At 40.2% G+C, this 25,899-nt stretch overlaps 1 protein-coding gene across 3 annotated transcripts in view; it reads left to right on the top strand.

Annotated features, from left to right (window-relative positions):
• Positions 1-4,368: 4,368 nt before the first annotated feature.
• Gkap1 (G kinase anchoring protein 1) overlaps positions 4,369-25,899 on the top strand; it is a 48,214-nt gene continuing 26,683 nt past the window's right edge. The window contains exons 1-5 of one of the 3 annotated variants that reach the window (XM_048331305.1): positions 4,369-4,386; positions 4,919-5,053; positions 14,555-14,800; positions 15,549-15,692; positions 23,927-24,004. In XM_048331305.1, the coding sequence (XP_048187262.1) occupies positions 14,585-14,800; positions 15,549-15,692; positions 23,927-24,004 (438 nt within the window). In that variant the 5' untranslated portion in view covers positions 4,369-4,386; positions 4,919-5,053; positions 14,555-14,584. Of the gene's footprint in view, positions 4,387-4,460; positions 4,568-4,918; positions 5,054-14,554; positions 14,801-15,548; positions 15,693-23,926; positions 24,005-25,899 lie in introns of those variants that run through there. The other 2 variants (XM_048331303.1, XM_048331307.1) reach the window with 2 other exon arrangements.

Genomic DNA, 25,899 nt, shown 5'->3' with positions numbered 1-25,899 from the left:
CTTGGGTAGTAGGGAATGAAGCAGAGAATAAGGGTAGGAAGGGTCTAACTAAAAACCTTTCCATTCTAATTTCCAGCCTCATTCTACCTCTGCTTTCAGTGGTATGGTGGCCTGTTTCAGAGCCTTTCCAGGGTTTCATAATGTGAATAGGTTCACTTTGGATGGCTGTATTCTCTCAAAAGCTTAGGTATTAACTTCCTTAGCTTTGGTAAGTCAGTTCTTACTCATCCATCTACTTTCTACACTCCTAAGTTTTTGTTGACATTCTTCTTTAGCAGGGAGCTGTTTACTTTATCTCTGTAAGTTTATATTATTTTTTATTCCTTCACAGTCATTTCAGTGGAGAGAGGGAAAAAACAAAACAAAACATGTGTTCAATGCATCGTTTATCCAGAGCTTTTTTACCATTAGATCTTAACATATATAAATATGAACATGTTCTAAGTAGGAAAAATTAAGTACAGTTATATATAATTCTATAAAAATTAGATGTAGCAGGGCTGTGAATGTAGCTTAGCAGTAGAGTGCTTGCCTAGCATGCACAAAGCCCTGGGTTCGATTCCTCAGCATCACATAAACAAAAAGCTGGAAGTGTTGCTGTGGCTCAAGAGATATAGTGCTAGCCTTGAGCAAAAGGAAGCCAGGAACAGTGCTCAGGCTCTGAGTCCAAGGCCCAGGACTGGCCAAAAAAAATTAGATATAACAATAGAATAACTAGACCTAGGCTAGGTATAGTAGCTCATTCCTATAATCTCAGTTATTCAGGAGGTAATGATCAGGAGTACTGTAGTTTAAGACCAGCCTGGGAATAAAGTTAGTGAGGCTCCATCTCATTGAACTAGCTTGGTGTGATGGTATGTGCCTGTTATCCCAGCTACATGGTAGTCCATAGATGAGAGAATGGCAAGCTAGGTCAGTTGAGTCAAAAGTACAAGACTCTACCTGAAAAAACAAAGCAAAAAGGGCTGGGATTTAAACTAAAATTTGAGTTTTATTTCACACTTTAACATTATAATAAAAGTTAATTCTGGTCATGTTAAATTATTAAACATAAATATGCACAATGAAACTAAATAATTGAAAGGTACAAGAAAATGTCTATTATCATCTTGGAATAAAAATCTTTTTATACTTCAAACTAGTTCAAAACAAATATGAAAAAACTGTCCACTGTATAAAAATTAAAATGTTATCTATTAATTCTAAAACAAGGAGGTAAATTACACACAAGGAAGCAATGCATGTTATAAGCAATGAGTAAATGTCCTTAAAATATGAGGAACTCGGGGCTGGGGATATAGCCTAGTGGCAAGAGTGCCTGCCTCGGATACACGAGGCCCTAGGTTTGATTCCCCAGCACCACATATACAGAAAACGGCCAGAAGCGACGCTGTGGCTCAAGTGGCAGAGTGCTAGCCTTGAGCAGGAAGAAGCCAGGGACAGTGCTCAGGCCCTGAGTCCAAGGCCCAGGACTGGCCAAAAAAAAAATGAGGAACTCTTACAAACCAAGAAAGAAAACAGTTAAACAACTTATCGTCATCTGCATAATCAAAACAGAGGCTCATGTCCAGAAAGGAAACACACATGAAGGAGGCATGTGTACTGTTGCAGTGAAGGCCCTGGCTTCATTATAGCAGCCATAGTACCTGTTCCAACTGATGACACTGTCTGAAACAGAGGCTGCGTTCAGAAAAGGGGAAGTAAAAAACTGGTGAATAATTAGCCATCTGCCAAAATACCCTCACTCCCTACTTCATTGAGAAAAAAGCAAGTATAAAAGAACTGTGCCATTTTCAGTGTGTGTGTGTTTGCGCGCGCATGCGTGTGTACTGCCACTGGGGCTTGAACTCTGGGCCTGACCACTGTCCCTTAGCCTTTGGTGGCTAATTGGAGATGAGAATCTCACAGCCTTACCAGCATGGACTGGTTTTAAACTGGGATCCTCAGACTTCAGCCTCCTGACCAGCTAGAATTACAGGTGTGAGCCACCATGCCCAACTTGGATTTACTTTAATACATTCCATATATGTAGGTACCGAAAGGGCAGGACCTCTAGGTAATCTCTAATCAAAGTGGAAGTTTCTAAGCTTTTAATTAGAATATGACTATAATAACGTCACCTCATCCCACAGTACAATCATACTCTTTCCTTGTGCTTTTCAATCTGTCTAGCTTGGGTTATTGTTAATACTCCTTCCTGCCTAGCTTTTGTGAAACGATATCACACTCTCCTTTTCCCCTGACACTCATCCCCACCCCCACTACTTGGTTGGTCTCTCCCATTCAGATCAGAGTGTCACAAACTTTGATGTGGCACAAACCTCTTGGGATTCTTGTTAAATTCAAGATGCTGACTTAGCACATCTAGTTTTGGGCCTGAGAGTTTCAAACAAGCTTCCCTGGTGATAGTAATGTGGCTGGGTTAAATTAAACACACTTTGGATAGCAAGACTCTAAAGATGTTTCCCCCAAATCTGGCCTTTTCTTTCACAGTGATACCATGGATAGACAGACTAGTTTGCAATCTATTTTCTAGTTTGGTCCTCTTTCACGTATTTCAGAACCTTTATTTCTAACTTCTTAGTGTCCATATCTAGGTGGATGCCTTGAAATGCCTTCAAACTCTTTAAAATGTCCAAATCTAAGCTGATCATCTCTCAAAAAGAAACTCCTCTCCTTTCTCTGATAGAAAGGAAATTATAATCTCTTAGAATTATCTCCAAACAGAAAACTTCTGCTATCCTCCATCCCGCCCCCCTTCCTAATCCAATCAACCAGCAGTTACGTAGATTCTGCCAGAACACCACCTTTCAAATATGGTCTTTAAAAATCCTTCTGCTTTCCCTTTAGCTGATTCATTATTACCTTTTCTCTCTCTTTTTTTTTTTACTTTTCCTTTTTTACTTGATAAAGTGTCTCAGTATTTAGCCACTGGCCTTGAACCTGCATCCTCCTCTCTCAGCCTCCCAAATGGAATCCAGTAATGTGCCACCCAACCAGGTACTTCATCATTATGTTCTACCTGGTCTAGGTAGGGCTCAGTTTTTCCACCTTTAATTTCCGCATCCCTTCACAGAGAGATCAGTAGGTACAAAGAAAAACTTCCTTTGGTTCCCTCCAGACTTTTAAACCAGGATAACTCAAAAGACCGCATTAAATACAAATTTATCTACTTGGCATCTGGAATATTGCCTTTTGTCTTCACCACTTCTCAACATACTGTAGAGTATTGCGCTTTCTAGAACAGTTTTCATTGGCTTTCATGCATGTTTCCGTGCATTAGCTAAAGAACCCTCGCCAACCTCCTTCAAGGCTAATTCCTAACAACCCTGTGTTGTCTATGCTGCTTTCTTTCCTGACACTCCCCATCCCCATCCCAGACAGATGTGGGGAGTGTTTTGGCCCTCACAGTACTACTCCTTGCATTCTTCATATGGCACCTAGTATGGTTTGTCTCCTAACTATTTTATCTTTGTCTTATTCCTTACTCTTTAAGGGAGAAGATAATGTCCTCCATTCCCCTCTGCAGCCCTATACCATCTGACCTATGGGCAAGAGGAAATCTAATGTGTGTCAGAGTGATTTGAGACGATCATGTCACAGTGGAATCAGAATTGAAGCCAGTTGCAGTTCTGGGTTCCAACTCTGCCAATAGCTGTCATTACCTGTGAGGTTTGGGGAAAGTCACTGAAACTTGGCGTGCGCGACTTTACCAGTATTACCTGATGGATGATGGGAAGCCAACTGGAAAGCTTGGCTCATCTCCACAGAGAACGGAGTGGTTACTTTCCTCTGCCAGAGCTGTTGCAGTCTGGCTACTCCGATCTTGACTTGGAGCAAGCATCCCTGCGGTCATCACCGAGTTGCTGGGAACTCAGGCTGCTAGAGTCCCGTCATCCTCTTCCCCTCCCCGGCCTTCCAGCTGGCAGGTGACTGCGCCCAGCGCGCGGGGGATGGCTCTGCAGCCCGGTTCTCCCCCGGTGAAAATAGCCCTTGTCTTCCCAGTGCCACCCACCCGCCCCCAGGCCCGCCTCGCAGTCGCCTACGTGAAACGTTTGGACCCTGCCCGGCCCCCGTAGCTCCTCTTCTTCGGCAGGTGGTTCTGGTCCTCTCCCTCCTCCGCACCCCCCCACCCCCGCCGCCCCAGGTCGGGGCGCTCACGTCACCCGCGGACCTCTCCCAAGCGCCAGCGTCAAAACCCACCGGAAAAATAAACAAACCTCCCCGTCGCGCGCGCGCGCGGCGGCGGCGGCATCAAGCCCCGCCCTCGGCCCCGCCCCATCTCTCGCCGCCGCCGCCCCCGCCGGCGGCCTCCCGCCCACCGCTCGCTCCCCGCCCCTCGCCGCAGCCCGCGGCCGCGCTCACCGCCGTCCGGCGCTCCGGCCCGTTAGTGCCCGCTGCCCGCCCGCGACCCGCCGCGCGCCCCCCGGCCCGCGAGAGCCTGCCCCGCCCCGCCCCCACCCCGACCCTTGACCCAGACCCGTCCCAACGCCCAGTGCAGCGCCCGGCAGCGGCGGCGGGGGAGACGGAGCGCTGAGAAGGGCCGAGCCCGCGGCCGGGAGGCCCGGTGAGTCCCGGAGGCGGGCCCATCTCACGGGGGCTCGGCTCTCGCGGCCCTCAGCCTGGCCGCGGCCACTCAGTCCTGCTCCCCGCCGCCCCCCGGACCTCGGATGGCGGCCGCTCGGCCTGAGGCGACGGCCTCGGCCGGCCGGAGCGGCTCCTCAGAAAGGGCCGCAGCCTCTGGGGGCGGTGGGGAGGGACCTGCGCCCCGACCTCGGGCCCGGACGCTTCCCGAGACCCCGTGGGGTGGGGGGGCGGACGCCTGGTGACAGGTGCCAGCGCCGCCTCCGCCACCGTCGGGCGCTTGGAAATTTCTAGAGCGCCGGGAATTTCTGACGCGTTGTTTGCTGCCTTGCAGGTGGCGAGGGCGCTTCTCCGCCCGCGGAGTGGGGCACCGCGGCCCCCGGCCGTTCTCCAGCTACTTTACTGAGAAGTTTGGGCAGAGCCTCGACAGCAGCCGGAGGGTGAGGTTTGGCGTTGGTTCCTAAATGAGGTATGCGCCGGGACGCTGCTGAGGGACCCAGCCGCCTCGCCTAAGGCGCACGCCGGGCTGCCAGGCTGCTGTTAAATCGGACCGGTCTTTTAAACTGTCGCTATCTCCAGCGTATAGGGTGTTTTAAAATATAGGACAGTAATGCCTCCCCATTCTTAAAAAAAAAAAAAAAAAGCTTCAGGTGTTTTTTCAGCGGAGTAGAGGCTAATGTGCTTAGTAGACATACATACGTGTGGATATGTATAGACATATTTCATATATATATTTCACGTGTGTGTATGTGTGTGTGTGCGCGCGTGAGCGCGCGCGCCGGGGCTTGAATTCAGGGCCTGGGTACTGTTCCTTAGCTTTTTCGCTCAAGGCTAGTGTTCTAACCACTTGAGCTACAGCCCCGCTTCCAGCTTTTCCGAGATCGGAGTCTCAGAAACAAACATGTTTCCCCTGGGCTGGCATTTTGAACTACGATCCTCAGATCTCAGCCTTCTAAGTACATAGGCACGAGACACTGGCGCTGGGCTATTTTTTATTTTTCCTACACCATTAAGGTCAGTTTTATAGGAAGTGCTTGTGATTGTAACCAGAATCATTGTGTTAATAACTTTGACTTGTATACATACAAATATTTCAGAAACATTATGACAAAATACTGCATTTTAAAGTTATGGAAATTATTTTTTTCTCAACAAACTTCTGCCACTAAAATTGGTAAGTAGCCAAATTGTATTGAATGAAAACAGTTTTTGTTATTTCCTATAGGAGGGACTGAGCCTTCCATGGCTGGCCTTGCACAACCTGAGCCACTCTTCCAGCCCCATTCACTTTTTGTTGGTTATTTTGGAGATAGAGTCTCCTGGATAGCCTTTCCTGCTAGAACTACCTTCAAACTTTGATTCCTGTGAGTAGCTAGGATTATAAGTCTCTGCCTTGAGATATTCTTGAGATCATCTTGTCACCAAAGGCCGATTACCTATGTAATACTAATCTAGTAGCTTCTAGCACTACAAAGTAAAAGACAGTTGTATGCAATTGAAAATTAATTTCTTTTATTCATGAGAGAACCCTTTAGTCCTCTGTTAGTACCTGTTTGTTAATTTTGTTTAGCTTTTTCCGCCTACAGAAATAAGGAGCTACAGATTAGAGAAGTAATATGTGGAAAAATGGAGATGGGGTATACCATTAAGTTTACATTGTTTTCAGTGAATATATTGCAAGTAAAGTTTTAGTATATGCTTGACACTGCAAGTTGTGATCCTTAGTTGTTTTTTTGGTGAGTTTGTGTGTGTATGTTGTTTTTTGTGCTGTTCCTTGGGCTTGAACTCAGGGCATGGGCACTGTCCCATGTCCCACTGTCACTGCTAGCACTTTCCAACTTCCAGGTGGTTAATTGGAGATAGGAATATCACAGGCTTTACTGCCCAGGCTGGCTTCAAACCACAGTCCTCTTGAGTAGCTAGGATTACAGGCAAGAGCCAAAAGCACCTGGCTAGAACCTTAATTTTTAAAGAAAACAGTAAGAGATACTGGTCAGTTGTGTTATTTGAAGGCTAGAACAATTTTAGAACAGGATTTTGAGTTTGAGGTCATCCTGGACCACATAGAGAATTCAAGGCTAGTCTAGGCTTTGTAGTGAGATCCAGTACTAAACTAATTAGAAATTACATTGTACCTCTCTTTTTCTAGGCTAATATATATTTATTATTGTGGTCCCCTTGATTGAGATCTATCCTGACTCCAGTGAGGTAATCAAGGGGAGAGGAAGCCATGATGGTGGTGGTCTTTGAAAGAGACCAAGAGAACCAATCAATTAGAAATCCTCCTGTATAGTCCATTCCTTTTTAGAAACCATCAGTTTAAATATGCCATGCACCCTTACTCTTTTAAGTCAATCTTTTTTTTCCTTTTTGTGGCAATAGAGATTGAATATAGGGCCTTGCTTGCTTAACAAGTGCTCTACCACTTGAGAGAAGCCCTTTATACTTTCTCCTGTGCTAGCCCAGATCTCTCCTGCCTCTGCCTCCCAGGTCACTGGGATTACCAGCATGTGCCAATGCCCTTAGCCTAAAGCAGTACTTTAAAATCCATACATAAATTTCATAATACATACATAAATTTGCTATCTAAACAAAAGTAGCCATGTTGACGGTTGGTAGAATGGCATTTAGGTTAAAACACCTTTGAACTGGTAATCATTATTTTTAATCTATGTTGGTAATATGGGAATAGAGATTAATCTGTGGTATACTTTACATTTTTGTTTTTCTCCTCCTAAAATATATATTCAGTGCATAGGTAGCTGTGTACTTGGAGAATATCAACATGTCTAAACCACCACTATCTTTGATAAATTTATCTTTATGTGTCAAGTCCTGAAGTATTTTGTGAGGTATAGAAAGAAGCCCTGTTCATCATCTTGAAATGAGAACTCTAGGGATCAAGCACAATAATAAAGAGATAATGTTAATAGAGCTCATTCAATAATAGAAGTAATTAAATACAAATTGTGGAAATATTTTTTACAGAAGAGAGATAATTAAATTCAGCTCAAACAGTGATTCATAGAAATGACTAGCAAAGGATCAGGGTTTTCAGAAGTGAATGGAAGTCTAGTGGAAGGTGAAGGGCATTGTAAAAACAGGAACAATTCCAGTTGGTTTTTCTGGAGTACTGGAGTACATATAAATCTGAAAGGTCTGATTTCATTAAGCTTTTAACATACTGCAGTAGCAAGTATACAGAAATCAATAGTTTTTACAATGATAGTCATTAATATAAAATACAATAGAATAATAAAAGCTACATAATGAATTGGCTGCATATTTGTAATTACAAGTTTTTAATGTGTTTCTTTGAAATATCACCTGAAATTTTTCTTTTTAAAAATTAATTTCTTTTATTATTTTTAGAATTTTTATTGTGATTATAAAGGTAATCTACAGTTTTTTTCCTTGTACTTTTTACATTAGTTTTGAAATTTTGCTTTTTAGAAAATGTTGACTTTTTTTGTTTTTGTGGAGCTGGGAATAAAATCTAGAGCATTGTGCATGTTCAGCAAATGTTCCCACCAAGTTATACCCCCCAACACTGAAAGGGAAAATGCAAAATAATTGTTATATTTCTTGACCAGAAACATGACTTATGTAGTATTTTAGTAATATGTATGTGTCTGCTTAATATACTTGAGGCACCAAATTTAGACTAAGTAGTTTAGTAAAGATCTTTTATTACATTGTATGCTTTAACTATATCTTCTGAGTATGTATAAATGAACAGATTAAGTATCTAAAATTTAAAGACCAAGTGTGTTTGAAAGAAAGGAAAAACAGAAGGAAAGGAACTGTATTAGATGCTATTTATCCTCATACCACTTATATAGGACTGGATTGAAGATGCAGAAGTTCAGGACAGTAGACCAAAGAAATATCCTAACTAAGTCCTTTTATACTATTTTTAATTATTTATTTGTTATTATTTGGAGGGCAGTGGTTCTTGCATCAGGTGCTCTGCCACTTGAGGCACACTTCCAATCTTTTTTTCTTTAGGTTATTTTTTTGACAGGATGTCACAATTTTCTCCCTGGCTGGCCTTGACCAAGAGTCTCCTTTTTGTTTTTCGGGGCTTGAACTCTGTGCCTGGGCACTGTCCCTGAGCTTCTTTTGCTCAACTTTAGCGCTCTACCACTTGAGCCACAGCGCCACTTATGGCTTTTTCTGTTTATGTGGTACTGAGGAATTGAACCCAGGGCTTCATGCATGCTAGGCAAGAACTCTACCACTAAGCCACATTCCCAGCCTGACCAGGAGTCTCTTACCTAAGTCATCTCTTGCATCTGAGATCACAGGAGTGCACCACCATGCCTAGCTTATTTCTTGAGTTGGAGGTCTTTCTAACTCTTTGCTTGGGTTGACCTTGAACCCAGATCTCTACGATCTCTTCCTCTCAAGTTGCTGGGATTACATGAATGAGCCACCATGCCTGGCATAAAATAGTATTTTCAAAAATCCGATGTCTTTCAAGGTTAAAAAAAGGTTCACGGGGGCTGGGGATATAGCCTAGTGGCAAGAGTGCCTGCCTCGGATACACGAGGCCCTAGGTTCGATTCCCCAGCACCACATATGCAGAAAAACGGCCAGAAGCGGCGCTGTGGCTCAAGTGGCAGAGTGCTAGCCTTGAGCGGGAAGAAGCCAGGGACAGTGCTCAGGCCCTGAGTCCAAGGCCCAGGACTGGCAAAAAAAAAAAAAAAAAAAGGTTCAAATGAGTTCTTATTGTGTGACTATTTCTTTAAATTCTTAAACATTAATACATGTAAAAAAACTAATAAACGTAATGTTTTCTTAGGAGCATACAACATATTCTTTGACAGTTGCTCTCGGTCATTTGACTTCTACATTATTACATAAAGGATTTACTACTGCCTGTAGTTGTCTTTCCTAAATTTTGTTGGAGGCAGAAAAATCAATATTTCATTGATTATGCTTAACTTTTTCAAATTGAGAATAGATGATAATTTTGCCTTTCAAAATGAGGTTTTTACCTGATAGAAGTAAGTAATATGGTCATTGTAGGATGCTTGGGGAAACAGAAAATTGTAGAAAAGAAACATATGCATTTTTGGCTTGTAAGTGTATAACATATTTACAAGTCTCTGATTATTTCTACATTATTACACTACATTTTGTAATATTTATATTTCTCTATCACTTTAGAGAGTATAGCTTAGTGTTAAGGTTATTTTTTTTCTTCTTAATACTGGCATTTGAACTCAGAGCCAGTAGTAGGTAGGCAGATGCTCTTCCACCTGAGCCATGTCCCCTGTTTTAGTCATTTTTCAGAGAGGCTGTCCTCTTTTTGTCTTAATGCCAGTGTCAGACTGAAATCCTCTTCCAAACATCTCAGGTAGCTGGGATCATAGGTACATGTCACCATACCCAGCTTATTGATTGAATTTGGGTCTTGCTGACTTTCTGCCTGGCCTTAAACTGCAATCCTCTTTTTCTTCACCTCCTGAGTAACTGAGTTTATAGGTATTAGGCACGTTGCCTGGCTTGGTTAATTTTTTTTAACATAGTATGTAGATTAACATAGTATGTATGGCTTTTTAGGTACAAAGTTCAGTGTGCAGTTCAGATTTAGCCCTTTTTAATGGTCTTGTCTCCTGTCCTTCAGCTTTACACCTCAGTAGAGATTTTTGTCTTTAATAGTTACCAACAAGTAGAGTATAATGTAAACAAGTGCCACTGTCCTTTTTTTTTCTTACCAATGATTTCTAGATCAAATAAGGGGTCATTATAGGTGACCATTTCCCTCTTTTTATTCTGTCTTTGCGAGTTAAAATACTTTGAGATGGTACAATCTTCCTGGTATTTTTGTCTTTTGATTGTTTATTTTTATGGTGCTGGTTCTTTCGTCTTTTGATGGCTTATTTTTATGGTGCTAGGAATTGAATCCAGGACCCTACATATAATAGCTCTCATGGAGCTATATCCTCAGTCTCATTGGTTTATCATTGGTTAATTTCTCAGCTAACAGTATTTATTATACATAAAAACTTTTAAAAATATTTTTTAATTCATTCCGGAAACTTCATCAGCTCTTGTATGCTCACGTGCTTATTGTTTATGACATAGTCTCAACAGTAATTCTTGTGTTTCAAGTAGATTTGATGTTTTCATTCTGCAGTATGTTACATGTAATCTTTAAGTCTTTAATTCTTGGTATTGTCTGACTGTTTATGGTTTAATGCCTAAAACTTTTTTTCTTTTATGTCAAAGATTAAAGCTTTTAGTTTCTAGATGGGTCAGATGGTGGTTTGGGTTTCAAAACATTTTTTTACAATAGAATCAGACATATTTAGTAATATTCTAAATAGCTTGTGGCAGATCCTATGCCGCTTAGGATGTTTTAGACATTTATGAACATTTAACTCATCCAAGACCCATTTCAATCAAATAATAAAATCCTCATTGATGGTTATTTTGGTCTGCTTATGCTGTACTGCTTACTGCAGTTAGCATTTTACATATATTTTATTGAGATTTCATAACTCAGTGGACCTATTTTACAGATGAAATAGGAATTCATGGTAAGTAATAAATTGGGTTTGATTATAGATATATAGAAATGGTACTGGTGGCTCACACCTGTGTACTCCTCAGGAGGCTGAGTTCTGAGGATTACAGTTCAAAGCCAGCCTGGGCAGGAAAGTCAATGGAACTCTTTTATCTCCAGTTAACCACCAGAAAACCTGAAGTGGCAGTATGGCTGAAAGTAAAAGAGCTCAGGGACAGTACTCAGGCTCTAAGTTCAAGTCCCATGACACACACACACCACCACCACCAAAAACAAAACAAAACAAAAAAAACCTGAATGGAAAGAAATGTATTACATTTTAAAAGTAGTATATGGTAAAGATAAAACAATGTAAGGACAGACACTAAATGTTCATATAAAACTTCAAAGTCCTTTTCAGTATTTCTAATGAGAAAGTTATACTTCATTCTTTGTATATAAATTTTAAGTAACAAGTCTGCCTATGAAATACCAGTTCTGATGTAGACTTGATGATTTCTTCATATTAAGTGTGTCTTAAAACTTCGTTTGTATGAGTAGGTAATAGCAACAAACCATTTTTGTTGTCTAAGCATTCAGCAATTTTTTTTTTTTTTTTTTTTTTTGCCAGTCCTGGGCCTTGGACTCAGGGCCTGAGCACTGTCCCTGGCTTCTTTTTGCTCAAAGTTAGCACTCTGCCACTTGAGCCACAGCGCCACTTCTGGCCATTTTCTGTATATGTGGTGCTGGGGAATTGAACCCAGGGCCCCATGTATACGAGGCAAGCACTCTTGCCACTAGGCCATATCCCCAGCCCCACATTCTGCAATTTTTAACAGTTGAAATTCTTCCCAGAACTCAGAAGGTTGAGATCTGAGGATTGTGCTTCGAAGCCAGCCCAGGCAGGAAAGTTTGTCAGACTCTTATTTCCAATTAACCACCAAAAAAAGTGGCAGTGTGGCTCTCAAGTGGTAGAACCAGCCTTGATCCAGCAGAAAGCTTAAGGACAGCATCCAGGCCCTAAGTCCAAGCCTAGTTCTGGCGCGTGCGCACACTGTGCACACACGGTCCTAAAAGCTCTTTATCAAAAATGTAATTCAGGGGCTGGGATATGGCCTAGTGGCAAGAGCGCTTGCCTCGTATACATGAGGCCCTGGGTTCGATTCCCCAGCACCACATATACAGAAAATGGCCAGAAGGGGCGCTGTGGCTCAAGTGGCAGAGTGCTAGCCTTGAGCAAAAAGAAGCCAGGGACAGTGCTCAGGCCCTGAGCCCAAGCCCCAGAACTGGCCAAAAAAAAAAAATGTAATTCAATTGGATTTTCTGACTTCAAGCATTTCAAAATAATGATTAAGGTCTAACTGGTAGAAAGTATATTTGTTATCTTAGCAATTATTTTGCAGCTAGATTTTTTGCTACCAAAAGGGCATATTGCTGAAATGGGGGGAAATACTAATAGAAATTTAAGGTCATGGCTTGGAACCTTAATCAGGAGATTTTTGGGATCCTCTTGACATTCTGTTCTCTCTGTACTGTGTGCCTTGCTCTTTTGGGTATCTGGAACATGAATTTCCCTAACAGTTCTCTGTCCTGTGGCCCTGCGGTTATGGTAGCAGTGTATTCCTACGTGTGGAGCACTTCCCTGTCAAAGCTTCAGAGCAGCATGTGCAGGAGCTGCTCATGGATAAATACTAGTAGTGGAGGTTCCTTCCATCTGAAGGTGGCTAGACTAGAGGCAGTGACTTCTCCAGAGTTTTTCCTGGTTGCTGAAGACCTGAAAGAAACTTTGAGGACATATTGTTAAGGAAACTCTACCTTAAACAACTGAAAGAAAAATTTTGTGACCTTTGGAGAGATGTTTTAGAACAGACATTTAACACATTCATGACAACCTAAATATAAAATATATAATTTGGAAAATCAGTTTCCTACAGTGAAAAAAAATTGTGCAAAATATGTCACAATAAATCCAAGTTATACTTTAATAACAACCTGACAAATCCCAGCAGCTTAAAAAAATATTTCTTTCTTGCTCAAGCTGTATGGATTAGTAAAGTACTTTTGTTCATTGTAATTTCAGACTTCTCTCAGATAGGCCTAATGTAGACTCCTATCTTTTTCCTTTTTTTTTTTGCCAGTCCTGGGCCTTGGACTCAGGGCCTGAGCACTGTCCCTGGCTTCTTTTTGCTCAAGGCTAGCACTCTGCCACTAGAGCCACAGCGCCACTTCTGGCCATTTTCTATATATATATATATGGTGCTGGGGAATTGAACCCAGGGCTTCATGTATATGAGGCAAGCACTCTTGCCACTAGGCCATATTCCCAGCCCCTAGACTCCTATCTTAACATGTTCTTTCACAATCACAGAAGCAGAGAATGGTGAACATGGTGAACCTCTGACTTTGAAAGCTTTTAAAAGTTGTGTATCATTGGACAAGGTATGTCATATGGTCATGCCTTCATTCATCTGAGAGTGATATATACTTCTTCAGGGAGGGACAAAAGAGTATTTGTGAACAATAATGGTGCTACCACTTGCAATTTATAGTCCCAACAGTTGAACAGCTGTGTAAGATTAGCAAAGGAATTAGTTATACAAAAGTCAGGATACTATTACCTCTGGTAATATGCTTGGAATCATACTAGGCACATGGACTAGTGAACTGAAACCTAAAGTGATTTTGAAGAATTTTTGTTGAAGAAACTGAAACTTACATTTTGCTGTCAGTTGTTAATTCACAGTCTATCTACTTTTAAATTTTTTCTTGGAAGTTAAGGGGGTAAACGTGTTGTAACCTAAGGGTCTTTTTGTGTTCAATGAAAAATGACATTTCTCCATATTGATTTAGGGTGTTTCCCATAAGTCTGTATATAATACAGAAGTATTTAAAGAAGAGTAAAAGCATATATAGAAAAACATTGATAATAGATTTACAGTAGTTAACTGAAAAATCAGTATCACTTTTTTTGAACAATTTTATATTGTTAAGTTATAAATATTGCCAATGGGACTTAGAGTATGAATCCAAATATTATTATATCTGATATCAGGAGAAATAGGCTTTATAAGCGGGGTGTAGTGATGCATGCCTGTAATCCCAAGTACTTGGAAGGTGGACACAGGATTGTGGTCTAAGGCATGAAACCCTATCTAAAAAGCAAACTCTGGTGGAGGAAAGAGCAGGTGACATAGGGAGAACGATGGAAGAAGGGATGCTGATAAAGATTCACTGTACACATAAATGTTGAATTATAACCCCCTGTATAATCATTTAAAGATAGAAAAGTTTTAAAACAAAAAGCAAAGGACTGTTAGCTTAGTGGTAAGCATGAGGCCCTGAGTTCAATCTCCAGTACCACCGGGGAGAAAAATGTTACATATATGGTATGGTAGTTCTTGAAGCTATTTCTGCTAAGCATGTCTACTTATATGTCTCCTTATTTTTCTCCTACAGGACTTAATAGAAGTATTTTAATACTCTACTATGGCTTCAGCAGTCATTAGCTCTGTTCTTACAACTGCCTCTCGTTTTGCCCTGTTACAAGTGGACAGTGGCAGTGGTTCCGATTCTGAGCCTGGAAAAGGCAAAGGTCGTAATACTGGAAAGTCTCAAACTCTGGGAAACAAATCAACTACAAATGAGAAAAAAAGAGAGAAAAGAAGGAAAAAGAAGGAACAGCAACAGAGTGAAGCAAATGAGGTAGCAATTATAAATATGTTGTCTGCTTTACTATAAGCACCATGATAGGAACTATCTTGTTCATCCACATATTCATTGTACCTAGTCCATAATAAATGTATGTGTAAAGTTAAAGGTAATAGAGAACATTTTTGAAAATGGCTTACTTTGCTTACTGTAGAAACTTGTTTCTTCATTCTAAGAAGTCTGAAATAGGCTGGTAATGGTGATATACACCATGTAATCCCAGTCGTCAGAAGCTAAGGCAGGAGGACTGTGAATTTCAGACTAGCCCAGGCTACATAGAAAAACTCTATCCTTCTAAAACCAAAAGAATAAAGTGGAAATGGTAAGGAAAAGAGGGAGGAGGATAAGAGAGAAGGAAAGGGAGAAGGGGGGGGGGCGGTGTTGAAAAGATGGGTAAAGGAAGAAGAGGTAAAAGGAAAGAAGGTGATGGGAAAGAAGAGTGGGCAAGAGAAGAAAAAAGAAGGAAAAGAAGAGTTTAAAACAGGGAAGTCTTAAATGGAAACAAACTGGGCACAATGATGAACACTTACAGTGTCAGCTACTCATGAGATCAAAGCGGGACAGTTACATTTGAGCCCAAGTGTTCAAGGATAACCTGAGAAATATTGTAAGATTCTGTTCTCAAAATTAATAAAAATAAAGAAAAACTTCAAACCTAACTTTATTTTGGGTGTGTGAGCAAAAATATTATTTTTAAAAAATCCTTAATTTGATTAACTGAATTTTTCAATATGTTTTATAGCTCAGGAATCTTGCTTTTAAGAAAATTCCCCCAAAATCCTCTCATGCCATTTGTAACGTTCAACATGAGCTCTCATCGTCAAACCCAGCACAGAAGGAGTCACGAGAAGAAAACTGGCAAGAGTGGAGACAAAGAGATGAACAGGTACAGCTAAGTAAATAAAGTTGCTCTACTTTGTTGCTCAGTGAATTGATGAATTTTTCAGGTGGAAGAGTATTCAAATCCATTTCACCACTGTTCTGAGGAGCAGTTTGTATTGAATTAATTCAATTCAGTACAATTTTGTAATCTAAAAAAGCAGGTTGTACATTGATTATTTACATTGTTTTTGGCAATTCAAAGAAGTTAGAAGTGGGCTTTGTGTGTGTGTGCACACACACACGCACGTGTGTGTTTGTGCACGTGCTGAGAATTGAACCCAAAATGTCCAGTATGCTAAGCACAATCTTGAGCTACAACCCTATTTCTATATTTTGTCTTATTAGTTCCTCTGCTATTTTACAAATGGAGTAATATGATAGTAGAGGAATATGGTTAAATATTCCAAAATGTCTTCTTATTATAAACACTTAATGATAATTTTGCTTTGAAAGGCAAGAATTGGGGCTGGGGATATAATCTCAGGATTATATCTGGTCTGGGGTTCTATTCTTACCATTACAATAGAGGGAAAAGCCTTTGAAGAAATACTTTTTTCTTGTTTTCCCTTCTCCCTCTCCAACCCCTCTCTATCTACTCCCTCTGCCTCACTCCCTTTCTTCCCTTCTTTTCCTTCTTCCTGTCTTTACTTTTTGGTGCCAGTACTGGGGCTTGACTGTTAGCCCAAAGTTCTTGCTTGGCCTTTTCTCTCATGGCTGGTATCCCTCAAGAAATACTCATTTTGCATTTAGCCAGGCACTGGTGGCTCATGCTTGTAATCCTAACTACTCAGGAGTCTGATATCTGAGAATTGCGGTTCTAAGCCAGCCCAAGCAGAAAAGTTCCCATGAAACTCTTATCTCAAGTTAACCACTAAAAACCCAGAAATGGCTCTGTGGCTCAAGTGTCGAGTACTAGCCTCGAGCACCAAGGGGTTTAGGGACAGTGCCTGAGTTCTAAGCCCTATAACCATCCATTACAAAAGAAATATTCATTTTTTCTTCCATAAAATTGTGTCTGTCATGCATCATTGTAGAAAAATAGTTATATATTCCTTATCTTTACCATAGATATATGTGTATCAGAAGAAGTGTATGTTTTACATTTGAATGTGTTTCATGTGATATATAATATGTAATGATATATAGCTGTGCTCCAGTGGCACATGGAAGGCTGAGATGTGGAGGATCAAAACTTGAAGTCAGGGCTGGGGATATAGCCTAGTGGCAAGAGTGCCTGCCTCGGATACACGAGGCCCTAGGTTCGATTCCCCAGCACCACATATACAGAAAACGGCCAGAAGCGGCGCTGTGGCTCAAGTGGCAGAGTGCTAGCCTTGAGCGGGAAGAAGCCAGGGACAGTGCTCAGGCCCTGAGTCCAAGGCCCACGATTGGCCAAAAAAAAACAAAAAAACTTGAAGTCAGCTTGGGCAGAAAAATTCTGAAAACTCCATCTCCAATTAACAAATTAGCAAAAAATAGGGCTGCAAGTATGGCTTTTAAGGGATCATCAGTTGAGTAAGCCTTGAGTTCAAACTCTAGTACTATCCCCCCAAAATGAGAATTATATGTCAGTAAAACTTTTAAAATGGGGCTGGGGATATGGCCTAGTGGCAAGAGTGCCTGCCTCGGATACACGAGGCCCTAGGTTCGATTCCCCAGCACCACATATACAGAAAACGGCCAGAAGCGGCGCTGTGGCTCAAGTGGCGGAGTGCTAGCCTTGAGCGGGAAGAAGCCAGGGACAGTGCTCAGGCCCTGAGTCCAAGGCCCAGGACTAGCCAAAAAAAAAAAAACAACTTTTAAAATGATACATAGGCCATAGTTTTGATTTTATTATATTTATAATACTTACTAATTTAATATTAAGTCAAAATTAAGAGTCATTGTTCATCAGTAGCTATTGACTGAATAAATATCTATATGTTTCACCTTTTTTATTCATAATACATTAATATTTATTGCAGTGTACTTTTTTTTTGCCAGTGCTAGGGTTTGAACTCTGATTTTGTATCACTCTTAAGTGAAATGTCTGCTAGTGTGTACACAATAGCAATTTCTCTCTCACATGGCATTCTCCAGTTCATCTGATAGAAGTCTTAATAGCTTGTTCAAGTTTTGTAAGCATGATACTTGTCATTAACTTCACAATTGGTATAATAAAGTCCTTTAGCAATGCAGCTTCAAATGAACACTATTTTTGACCATTTTTGTGGAGGGTGGTATTGGTGTTGGAATTCAGAACTTTGTGCTTGCTACATACATGCTCTACCACTTGAGGCATACTTATAAGCCCCTTTTGCTTTTTAGGTAGGCCAGCCTCAGACTTTGGTTAATCTTTATCTATGGTCTCCTGTCTAGCTAGGATAAAAACAAGCATAGTCAGCTTGTTTCACTGAGATGAAGTTATCTCTTTTTGCCTGGTCTGGCCCCAAATAGCAATTCTCTTGATTGCTGCTTCTTGAGAAGCTGTGACTACAGGTGTCAGCAAGTGTTTTCAACTCTAGAAAACATTACTCCATACTTGTGTTAAAAGGACTTCTATAGGGGCTGGGGATATGGCCTAGTGGCAAGAGTGCTTGCCTCGTATATATGAAGCCCTGGGTTCGATTCCTCAGCATCACATATATAGAAAAAGGCCAGAAGTGGCGCGGTGGCTCAAGAGGTAGAGTGCTAGCATTGAGCAAAAGCCACCAGGGACAGTGCTCAGGCTCTGAGTCCCAAGACTGGCAAAAAAAAAAAAAAAAAAAAAAAAGTAGCAGATGTCTAACCAGAATTGCGTGGATTGATGTGATCACCAGACCAATTTACTGGAAACATGATAGTCCACATACCAATTCACTGTGCTGAGTTGTAGGGTTACAAATATCATCAAAAGGACTTCTATAGGTTACTGGGCATTATTAGAAAATGAAACAAACGTAGTGATGTCTCCAGGCCAGTAGTCTGATCAGATTTCATAGTAGGTGGTTAGGAGCAACTGGCTGTATGACTCAATAAATGGATATCTCAAATATTCATTATCTTAATCTTCTATTTATAATATTCATTTTCACCTGTTTATGTGATATCACTTCATAGCAGACAAATTTATATTCTAATTTCACTGTATTCCTAAGTAAAATTTATTTTTATAAGGTAGATTATTTACAGCTCTTTTTCAGAACTATTTTTAACCCTTCAACAACTCATTGAACTATTTTTTTCCTTTTCTTTTTTTTCATTGAACTATTTTTATTACTTAGAGATATAATACAAAATTTTAGGCAACTAAAATCATCACTAAAAAGACTAAAAAAGGGTTGGTAGTATTGCTCAAGTTGTAGAGTGCCTGCTTAGCAAGCACAAGACTCAGTACCACCTCCAAAATAAAACTTAAATACATTAGTTGAGATGAACTAAATGTGATTTTTAGTGTGGATAGCCACTGTATACAGTTTTTGTAGGCAGCCTTTAAAATCATGATGTTATAATAAAAGTTCTTGGGAAACAATTCTGCTTTCCAAGTTAGAAAAAGATAATTTACACTTAGAAAAATCACTGAATTAGAAGACCACACATATTACTCCTATTATGGTTAATCAATTGGGTACATGTATTAGATGTGTTCAGAATGATGTTCTATGCCATACATATATACATATATATACACACATAATATTTAAATAGCCTAATTCTACATATTTATCAGATATAGTACAACATTTCAGTGCTTGTGTATAATATGCAATATTGTATTTTGGCATATTACAGCAAATATCATTTCTTTGTGTTGAGAACGTTTAAAATTGTGTTGTTCTTCTGTGGCACCCCTGAGAAATAAAGGTTATCCTATCATTTGATATTTTAGATTTAAATAGATGAAACTGTTAGGGTATTATTAAAGCATACAATTAAGGTTTTTTTTTTGTTATTTGTTTTTGGTTGGTTATGGAGCTTGAACTTGGGGCCTGAGTGCTGTCCCTGAGCCTCTTTGTGCTTAAGGCTGGTGCTCTACCACTTGAGCCACAGCGCCAATGCCAGTTTTTGAGTAGTTATTTGGAGATAAGAGTCTCTCAGGGACTTTTCTGCCTGAGCTGGCTTTGAGCTGTGATCTGTGAATCTCAGCCTCCTTAGTAGCTAGGATTATAGGCGTGAGCCACCAGTGCCCAGCTACAGTTAGTATTTTTACATCTAGTTACAAAATATTTACTGTCCTAGAGGGTTCTCTCATTAGTTCTTTATAATCTAATTACAAACTCTGAGTATGCCTGAGGGTTTGCTGTAGGTTTGCTAACAGGACTGGGGACTATCTGGCCCATATGCTCTATAAAGTCTGAAAAATTATTTGGTACATGAAGGGACAGGCATATAGGCTCTGTGTTCATTGCCTGAGGCCTGTCTGCTTATATCAATAGTTCTGTATGGCCTGTAATGATTTCATAAATGTCTAAATGGCCCTCATCAGAAACAAGCTCCCTACTCTGAAATAAATGTTTTATTACTAGATGGGCAATGAAAGGCAATGAAGAGGCTAAGAAAAGAAGCTGTGAATACTCCATATCGGACACGTCATTATGTTCTTCAATTCTGCAGGCACATTTTTCTTTCTTCTCCCTTAAGTAAAAAGAAAATGACAAGGAACTTTCATTTTGCAAATACAAATACAACTGCTCTCTGAATTATGATGGCTAGGCTTAATGATTTTTATTTTGCTTTACAATAGTGCCAATGTAATAAGTAGTCAGTAAAACCTGTACTTTGAATTTTGATCTTTTCTAGGTATGATTGTGGTATAATAGTCTCTGGCAATGTTGGGTAACCACACTGAGCCATAACTCCCAATCATCAACACAAATGAGGAAAGTGATACGCTGCAGTGTACTACTACAGTGTGGCCTGACATTTTTGGATATTGTGTTTTCTTATTCTTTTTTAATGTCTTTGTCTACAAAAATTCCCATATGTACCCACAAAAGCCATTTTGTTTTTCATTATAATGTTCACTGTGTGGTAGTCTATTGTTTATTATAAAGAACATATAAAATAAGCTTTGTGTAACATGGTTGTGTCCAACTCTAGGATAATGTAAGTGTTCAGAGTCTGTTCAGTGTAGGCTAGGACAAGCTATTACATTCAATAGGTAAATAGATTAGGCATATCATCTTATGATGTTTCTCAACTTCTGATAAGTTTAATGTTGGTGTAACACAATGGCTAAGTCAAGGAGTACTATGTATGTTCCGAAAATCATGATTTTACTCACATCTTATTGCTTAAGGCCAATTAGAGTCCTAGTCTGTCTAGTTATTTATATATACCTACTGATTAGAGTGACAAATATATTTAAAGCAGTTATATGATAGAGAGTTAAGGTATGTTTAGAGAATTTGTACTCATGTTTCTTTTTCTTGTCATCTAGTCATATGCTATGGTTCTTTTATTGTGTAAGAGTAAAAAAAATCTTGTTTTCCTTTGGATCTTTCTTTTTTTTTTTTGCCAGTCCTGGGCCTTGGACTCAGGGTCTGAGCACTGTCCCTGGCTTCTTTTTGCTCAAGGCTAGCACTCGGCCGCTTGAGCCACAGCGCCACTTCTGGCCATTTTCTGTATATGTGGTGCTGGGGAATTGAACCCAGGGCCTCATGAATAGGAGGCAAGCACTCTTGCCACTAGGCCATATCCCCAGCCCCTGGATCTTTCATTTTTTATATTTCGTATTTAATGAGTATTTCAAAACTTGATAGGTCGTTATGAGATAGCTTTCTTTATATTCACTATATATGTACATGTATATCTGGTTTTTTTGCCAGTACCAAGGTTTGAACTCAGGGTCTAATACTTGCTAAGCAAGTGAGCTCAAGTGAGCTCAACCACTTCAGCCATGCTGCCAACTTGGCTTTTTGCTGTTTACTTTGAAGATGTAGTTTTGGAGACTTTCTGCCTGAGCTGGTTTTGAACCATGATCCTTCATATCTCAGCCTCCTCAAGCTAGGATTGTAGGTGTGAACCACTGGTACCCAAATTTCACTGCTGGTTTTTGGTCTAGGTGTCTAACTGCTGTCTGACAACAAGTGGCATAGCTAGACACACTGATTTTGGATTCACATTTTTCTAACATTCTAGTTTATATCTTAAAACTTCCTCATGTTAGTATTCCTCTTAATCTTTTCTCTTGTTCAGTAGTTTAGTGGAATATCAGGATATATGAGATACTAGAAATATTAAATCTTTTTTTTTGGCCAGTCCTGGGCCTTGGACTCAGCACCTGTGCACTATCCCTGGCTTCTTTTTACTCAAGGCTAGCACTCTGCCACTTGAGCCACAGTGCCCCTTCTGGCCGTTTTCTATATATGTGGTGCTGGGGAATTGAACCCAGGGCTTCATGTATACAAGGCAAGCACTCTTGCCATTAGGCCATATCCCCAGCCCTGAAATATTAAAATCTCAGTAATAAGTAATAAATCCTTAATTTTGTGTGTGCATGTGTGTCCTGGGGCTTGAACTTGGGACCTGAGTGCTGTCCTTGAGCTCTTTTGCTCAAGGCTAGTGCTCTATACCACTCTCCATAGCTCCACTTCCATCCAGAGTTTTCTGGTCTTCTTATCCTGGCTGGCATCAAACTGCAATCCCTAGATCTCAGCCTCCTCAGTAGCTAGGATTTAAACCCTTAATTTTCTTGCAAACGCATATGTGTGTGCGTGTGTGTGTGTGTGTGTGTGTGTGTGTATGTGTATGTGTGTTGGTCCCAGGGCTTGAACTCAGGTCTTGAGTGCTGTCTCTGAGCATATGTGCTCAAGGCTAGCTCTCTACTACTTGAGGCACAATTCCACTTTTAAGCTTTATGGTGAATACCTGGAGATGAATATCTTATGGACTTTCTTGTCTTGGTTGGCTTCAAACCCCTGTCCTCAGATCTCAGCCCCCTGAGTAGCTAGGATTATAGGCATGAGCTACCAGTGCCCAGCCTAACTCCCTAAATTTCAAGGAGTGTTCGGAACCTCATTCTACCCTACCTAAACCATTTTTTTACTATTCTTTGACACACCAGAAGGAAGTTATTTTTTTCCCTAAGGTTATATGTATACGTGTGTACCTCTGCATACATGTGTGCATGCCGGTACTGGGGCTTAAATTCAGGGCCTCATGCTCTTGCTTAGTTTTTTCACTCAAGGCTTGGAACTCTACCATTTGAGCCAGCCTCCACTTCCAGCTTCTTGCTAGTTCATTGGAGGGAGATAAGGCTCTCATGGACTTTTCTGCTTGAGTTGGCTTTGGACTGCAGTCTTGAGATCGCAGCCTTCTGAATAGCTAGGATTATAGGTGTAAGCCACCAGCACCTAGCTGGTGCTAGTTTTTGAAAATTTAAATTTAAATTATATTTACTTACCTGTACAGTAGTTGGTATTAATAATGCAAAAGTAAATTTGGCTGGTCATGGGGGTACACCCCTCTTATCCCATTTTCTTTGGTGGCAGAGGCAAAAGGGTTTTGAGTTCAAGTCAACAAGAGCCTGTCTTCCCTTCCCCTCCCTACCCCAGGAATGGCTCAAATGGTAGTACACTTCCCTAGTATGTTCATTGCTTAGTATCACAAGTAAATGTAATGGGAAGTGATACAGCTCAGAGAGAAAATCCTTGCCTCTCAAGTGTAAAGGTTCCATCATTTTTGCTGAGTCTAAACTGCTACAGTTAGAATCAAACACCAATATAAACTTAGAACTACAGTTACAATCAAACATGAATATAAACTTACAAACTGCTGGGTATAGTTGGTTGTACACCTGTTATCCTTGCTACTGAGAATCCTAACAGGCGAATCATGCCACTACCTCAAAAACAGCCATCAGAAAGTAGGACCAGAGGGGCTGGGGATATAGCCTAGTGGCAAGAGTGCCTGCCTCGGATACACGAGGCCCTAGGTTCGATTCCCCAGCACCACATATACAGAAAACGGCCAGAAGCGGCGCTGTGGCTCAAGTGGCAGAGTGCTAGCCTTGAGCGGGAAGAAGCCAGGGACAGTGCTCAGGCCCTGAGTCCAAGGCCCAGGACTGGCCAAAAAAAAAAAAAAAAAAAAAGTATAAGCCTGAGCTTTGGAATATCCTAAAAAAATACAGGGTTCCCTACTAATAGCATGGTTAAATAATTTTGGAGAACTGATATTTTTTAACATACTTGTTTTCTTTTCCAGTATATATTATCACATCATGGTTATTTTGCTACTGTGGTGTAATATTGTCTGTATTGTGAAACCTTTTTTTTTTAGCTGACATCTGAAATGTTTGAAGCAGATCTTGAGAAGGCATTGTTGCTAAGTAAATTAGAATATGAAGAGCACAAAAAGGTATTTGTGTGTTTATTGGCTTAGATATTTTTAAAGTTTTTAGGTAGTTCAAGTTAGAACTAATCTTCCTAAGTTTTACATGAACATTTTCCTTTGGGACTGAGAATATAGCTTTAGTAGAGTGCTTAACTAGAATGTGTCAGGTTTTGGCTTTGATCTGCAGCACCGAAAAACAGGTTTATTGTAGAAATTCATTGTTGTAACAAAATATTGTCAAGAACTTTTCATAATAGAATTCCTTGTTTGAGAGAAAAATGGAATATGTTTTTGTCTGATGATTCAGAAATTTTAGAAGTTCTCCACCTAAGATGATTGAAAGGGAGTAAAATTCACAATGGCTTATATAAAGTTTAAATGAGCGTGGAGAATAACTAGATATAAGAGTACTGGGGATGTGGTCAGTGGTAGGGCATATGTTTAGCATATATGTGGCCCTGGATTGGATTCAGATTCCTAAAGTAAGTGAGTACTTTAGTACACTGGCATCAATTAAGAAAGTCTTTGCTGCAGTTAAGTAAGTGAAAGGCCATTTCTGATGCTTTGGCCTTGTAAGCTCAGCATTTATCACTGAGTTGTTGTAGCAAGCTGTATATTGAAATACATTTTACAACTTAGAAATATAAAAGTAAAAAGTAATGTTGATATTGTTATATATTTAAATTGAGCATTGATTGTGTTCATATTATTTGATATTGTAATCTTTAACATTTATTTATTTTGCTTACCAAATTTATTCAACTTGTGATAACTCAGTGGATGGTCATAGATGGTCCCTTTTGTGTTTAAGGCTATTTTGGCCCTCTCACTGTACATTAATGTCTTTAGGAAGAAAGGAAAATTAAAATTCACCGATGATTTTCTACTTTTCAATAGAAAAGGTTAAAAGTTGAGAGTGAAGTACATATGTATAATAGATATGTTTCCTGCTATTCCAAGTAATCAAAACCGATGATAATCTTTACTGTTACATGTCCATTTCAATAAAAAGTAAGCAATTACAAAAATGGATACAGATTTATTATGAGTTCATTTAAATAGACTTTCAGGATGTGCTTGAAAGGTCCACCTATGTTTCTCAGTAAGATTTTTTTTAATCTAATAGGATATCAAGTATCAGGCCATAATGATTTGTTGTTAGATATATGTTGAGATTCTAAAACTAAAAGGGTTAGCTATATTCTTAGAGCGAAAATAAGATGATGGTGTTGGTAAAAAAAAAAAATCATGCACACAATTTTTGCTATAGTTATAGAGCCAGTACCTGAAAAGCACTATTGGTTGTTGTTGTTGTTTTTTTGGCCAGTCCTGGGCCTTGAACTGAGGGCCTGAGCACTGTCCCTGGCTTCTTCCCCGCTCAAGGCTAGCACTCTGCCACCTGAGCCACAGCGCCCCTCCTGGCCGTTTTCCATATATGTGGTGCTGGGGAATCGAACTGAGAGCTTCATGTGTAGGAGGCAAGCGCTCTTGCCACTAGGTCATATTCCCAGCCCTGGTGGTGGTTGTTGTTTGTTTTGTTGTTGTTGTTGTTGTTTTGCCAGTCCTGGGGCTTAACCACTTCTGGCTTTTTGTTTATGTGGTACTGAGAAATTGAACCCAGGACTTCATGTATGCTAGGTACTCTACCACTAAGCCACATTCCACGTCCATCACTATTGATTTTAATAGACAAAAATGACTTAAGAAAAGGAGGAAATCCCTTTATGTGATTACATTAATGTTGTCTATGGATTCTAACTCAATATTCCAATAATGTAATTATTTTAGCTAAGCATTTTTTTTTTTTTTTTTTTTTGCCAGTCCTGGGCTTTGGACTCAGGGCCTGAGCACTGTCCCTGGCTTCTTTTTGCTCAAGGCTAGCACTCTGGCACTTGAGCCACAGCGCCACTTCTGGCGGT

Source organism: Perognathus longimembris, chromosome 1, assembly GCF_023159225.1.
Source record: "Perognathus longimembris pacificus isolate PPM17 chromosome 1, ASM2315922v1, whole genome shotgun sequence".
NCBI classification, from domain to species: Eukaryota; Metazoa; Chordata; class Mammalia; order Rodentia; family Heteromyidae; genus Perognathus; species Perognathus longimembris.
The sequence above is the reverse complement of the archived record's forward strand: the minus strand, read 5'-3'. Positions and strand labels throughout refer to the sequence as shown.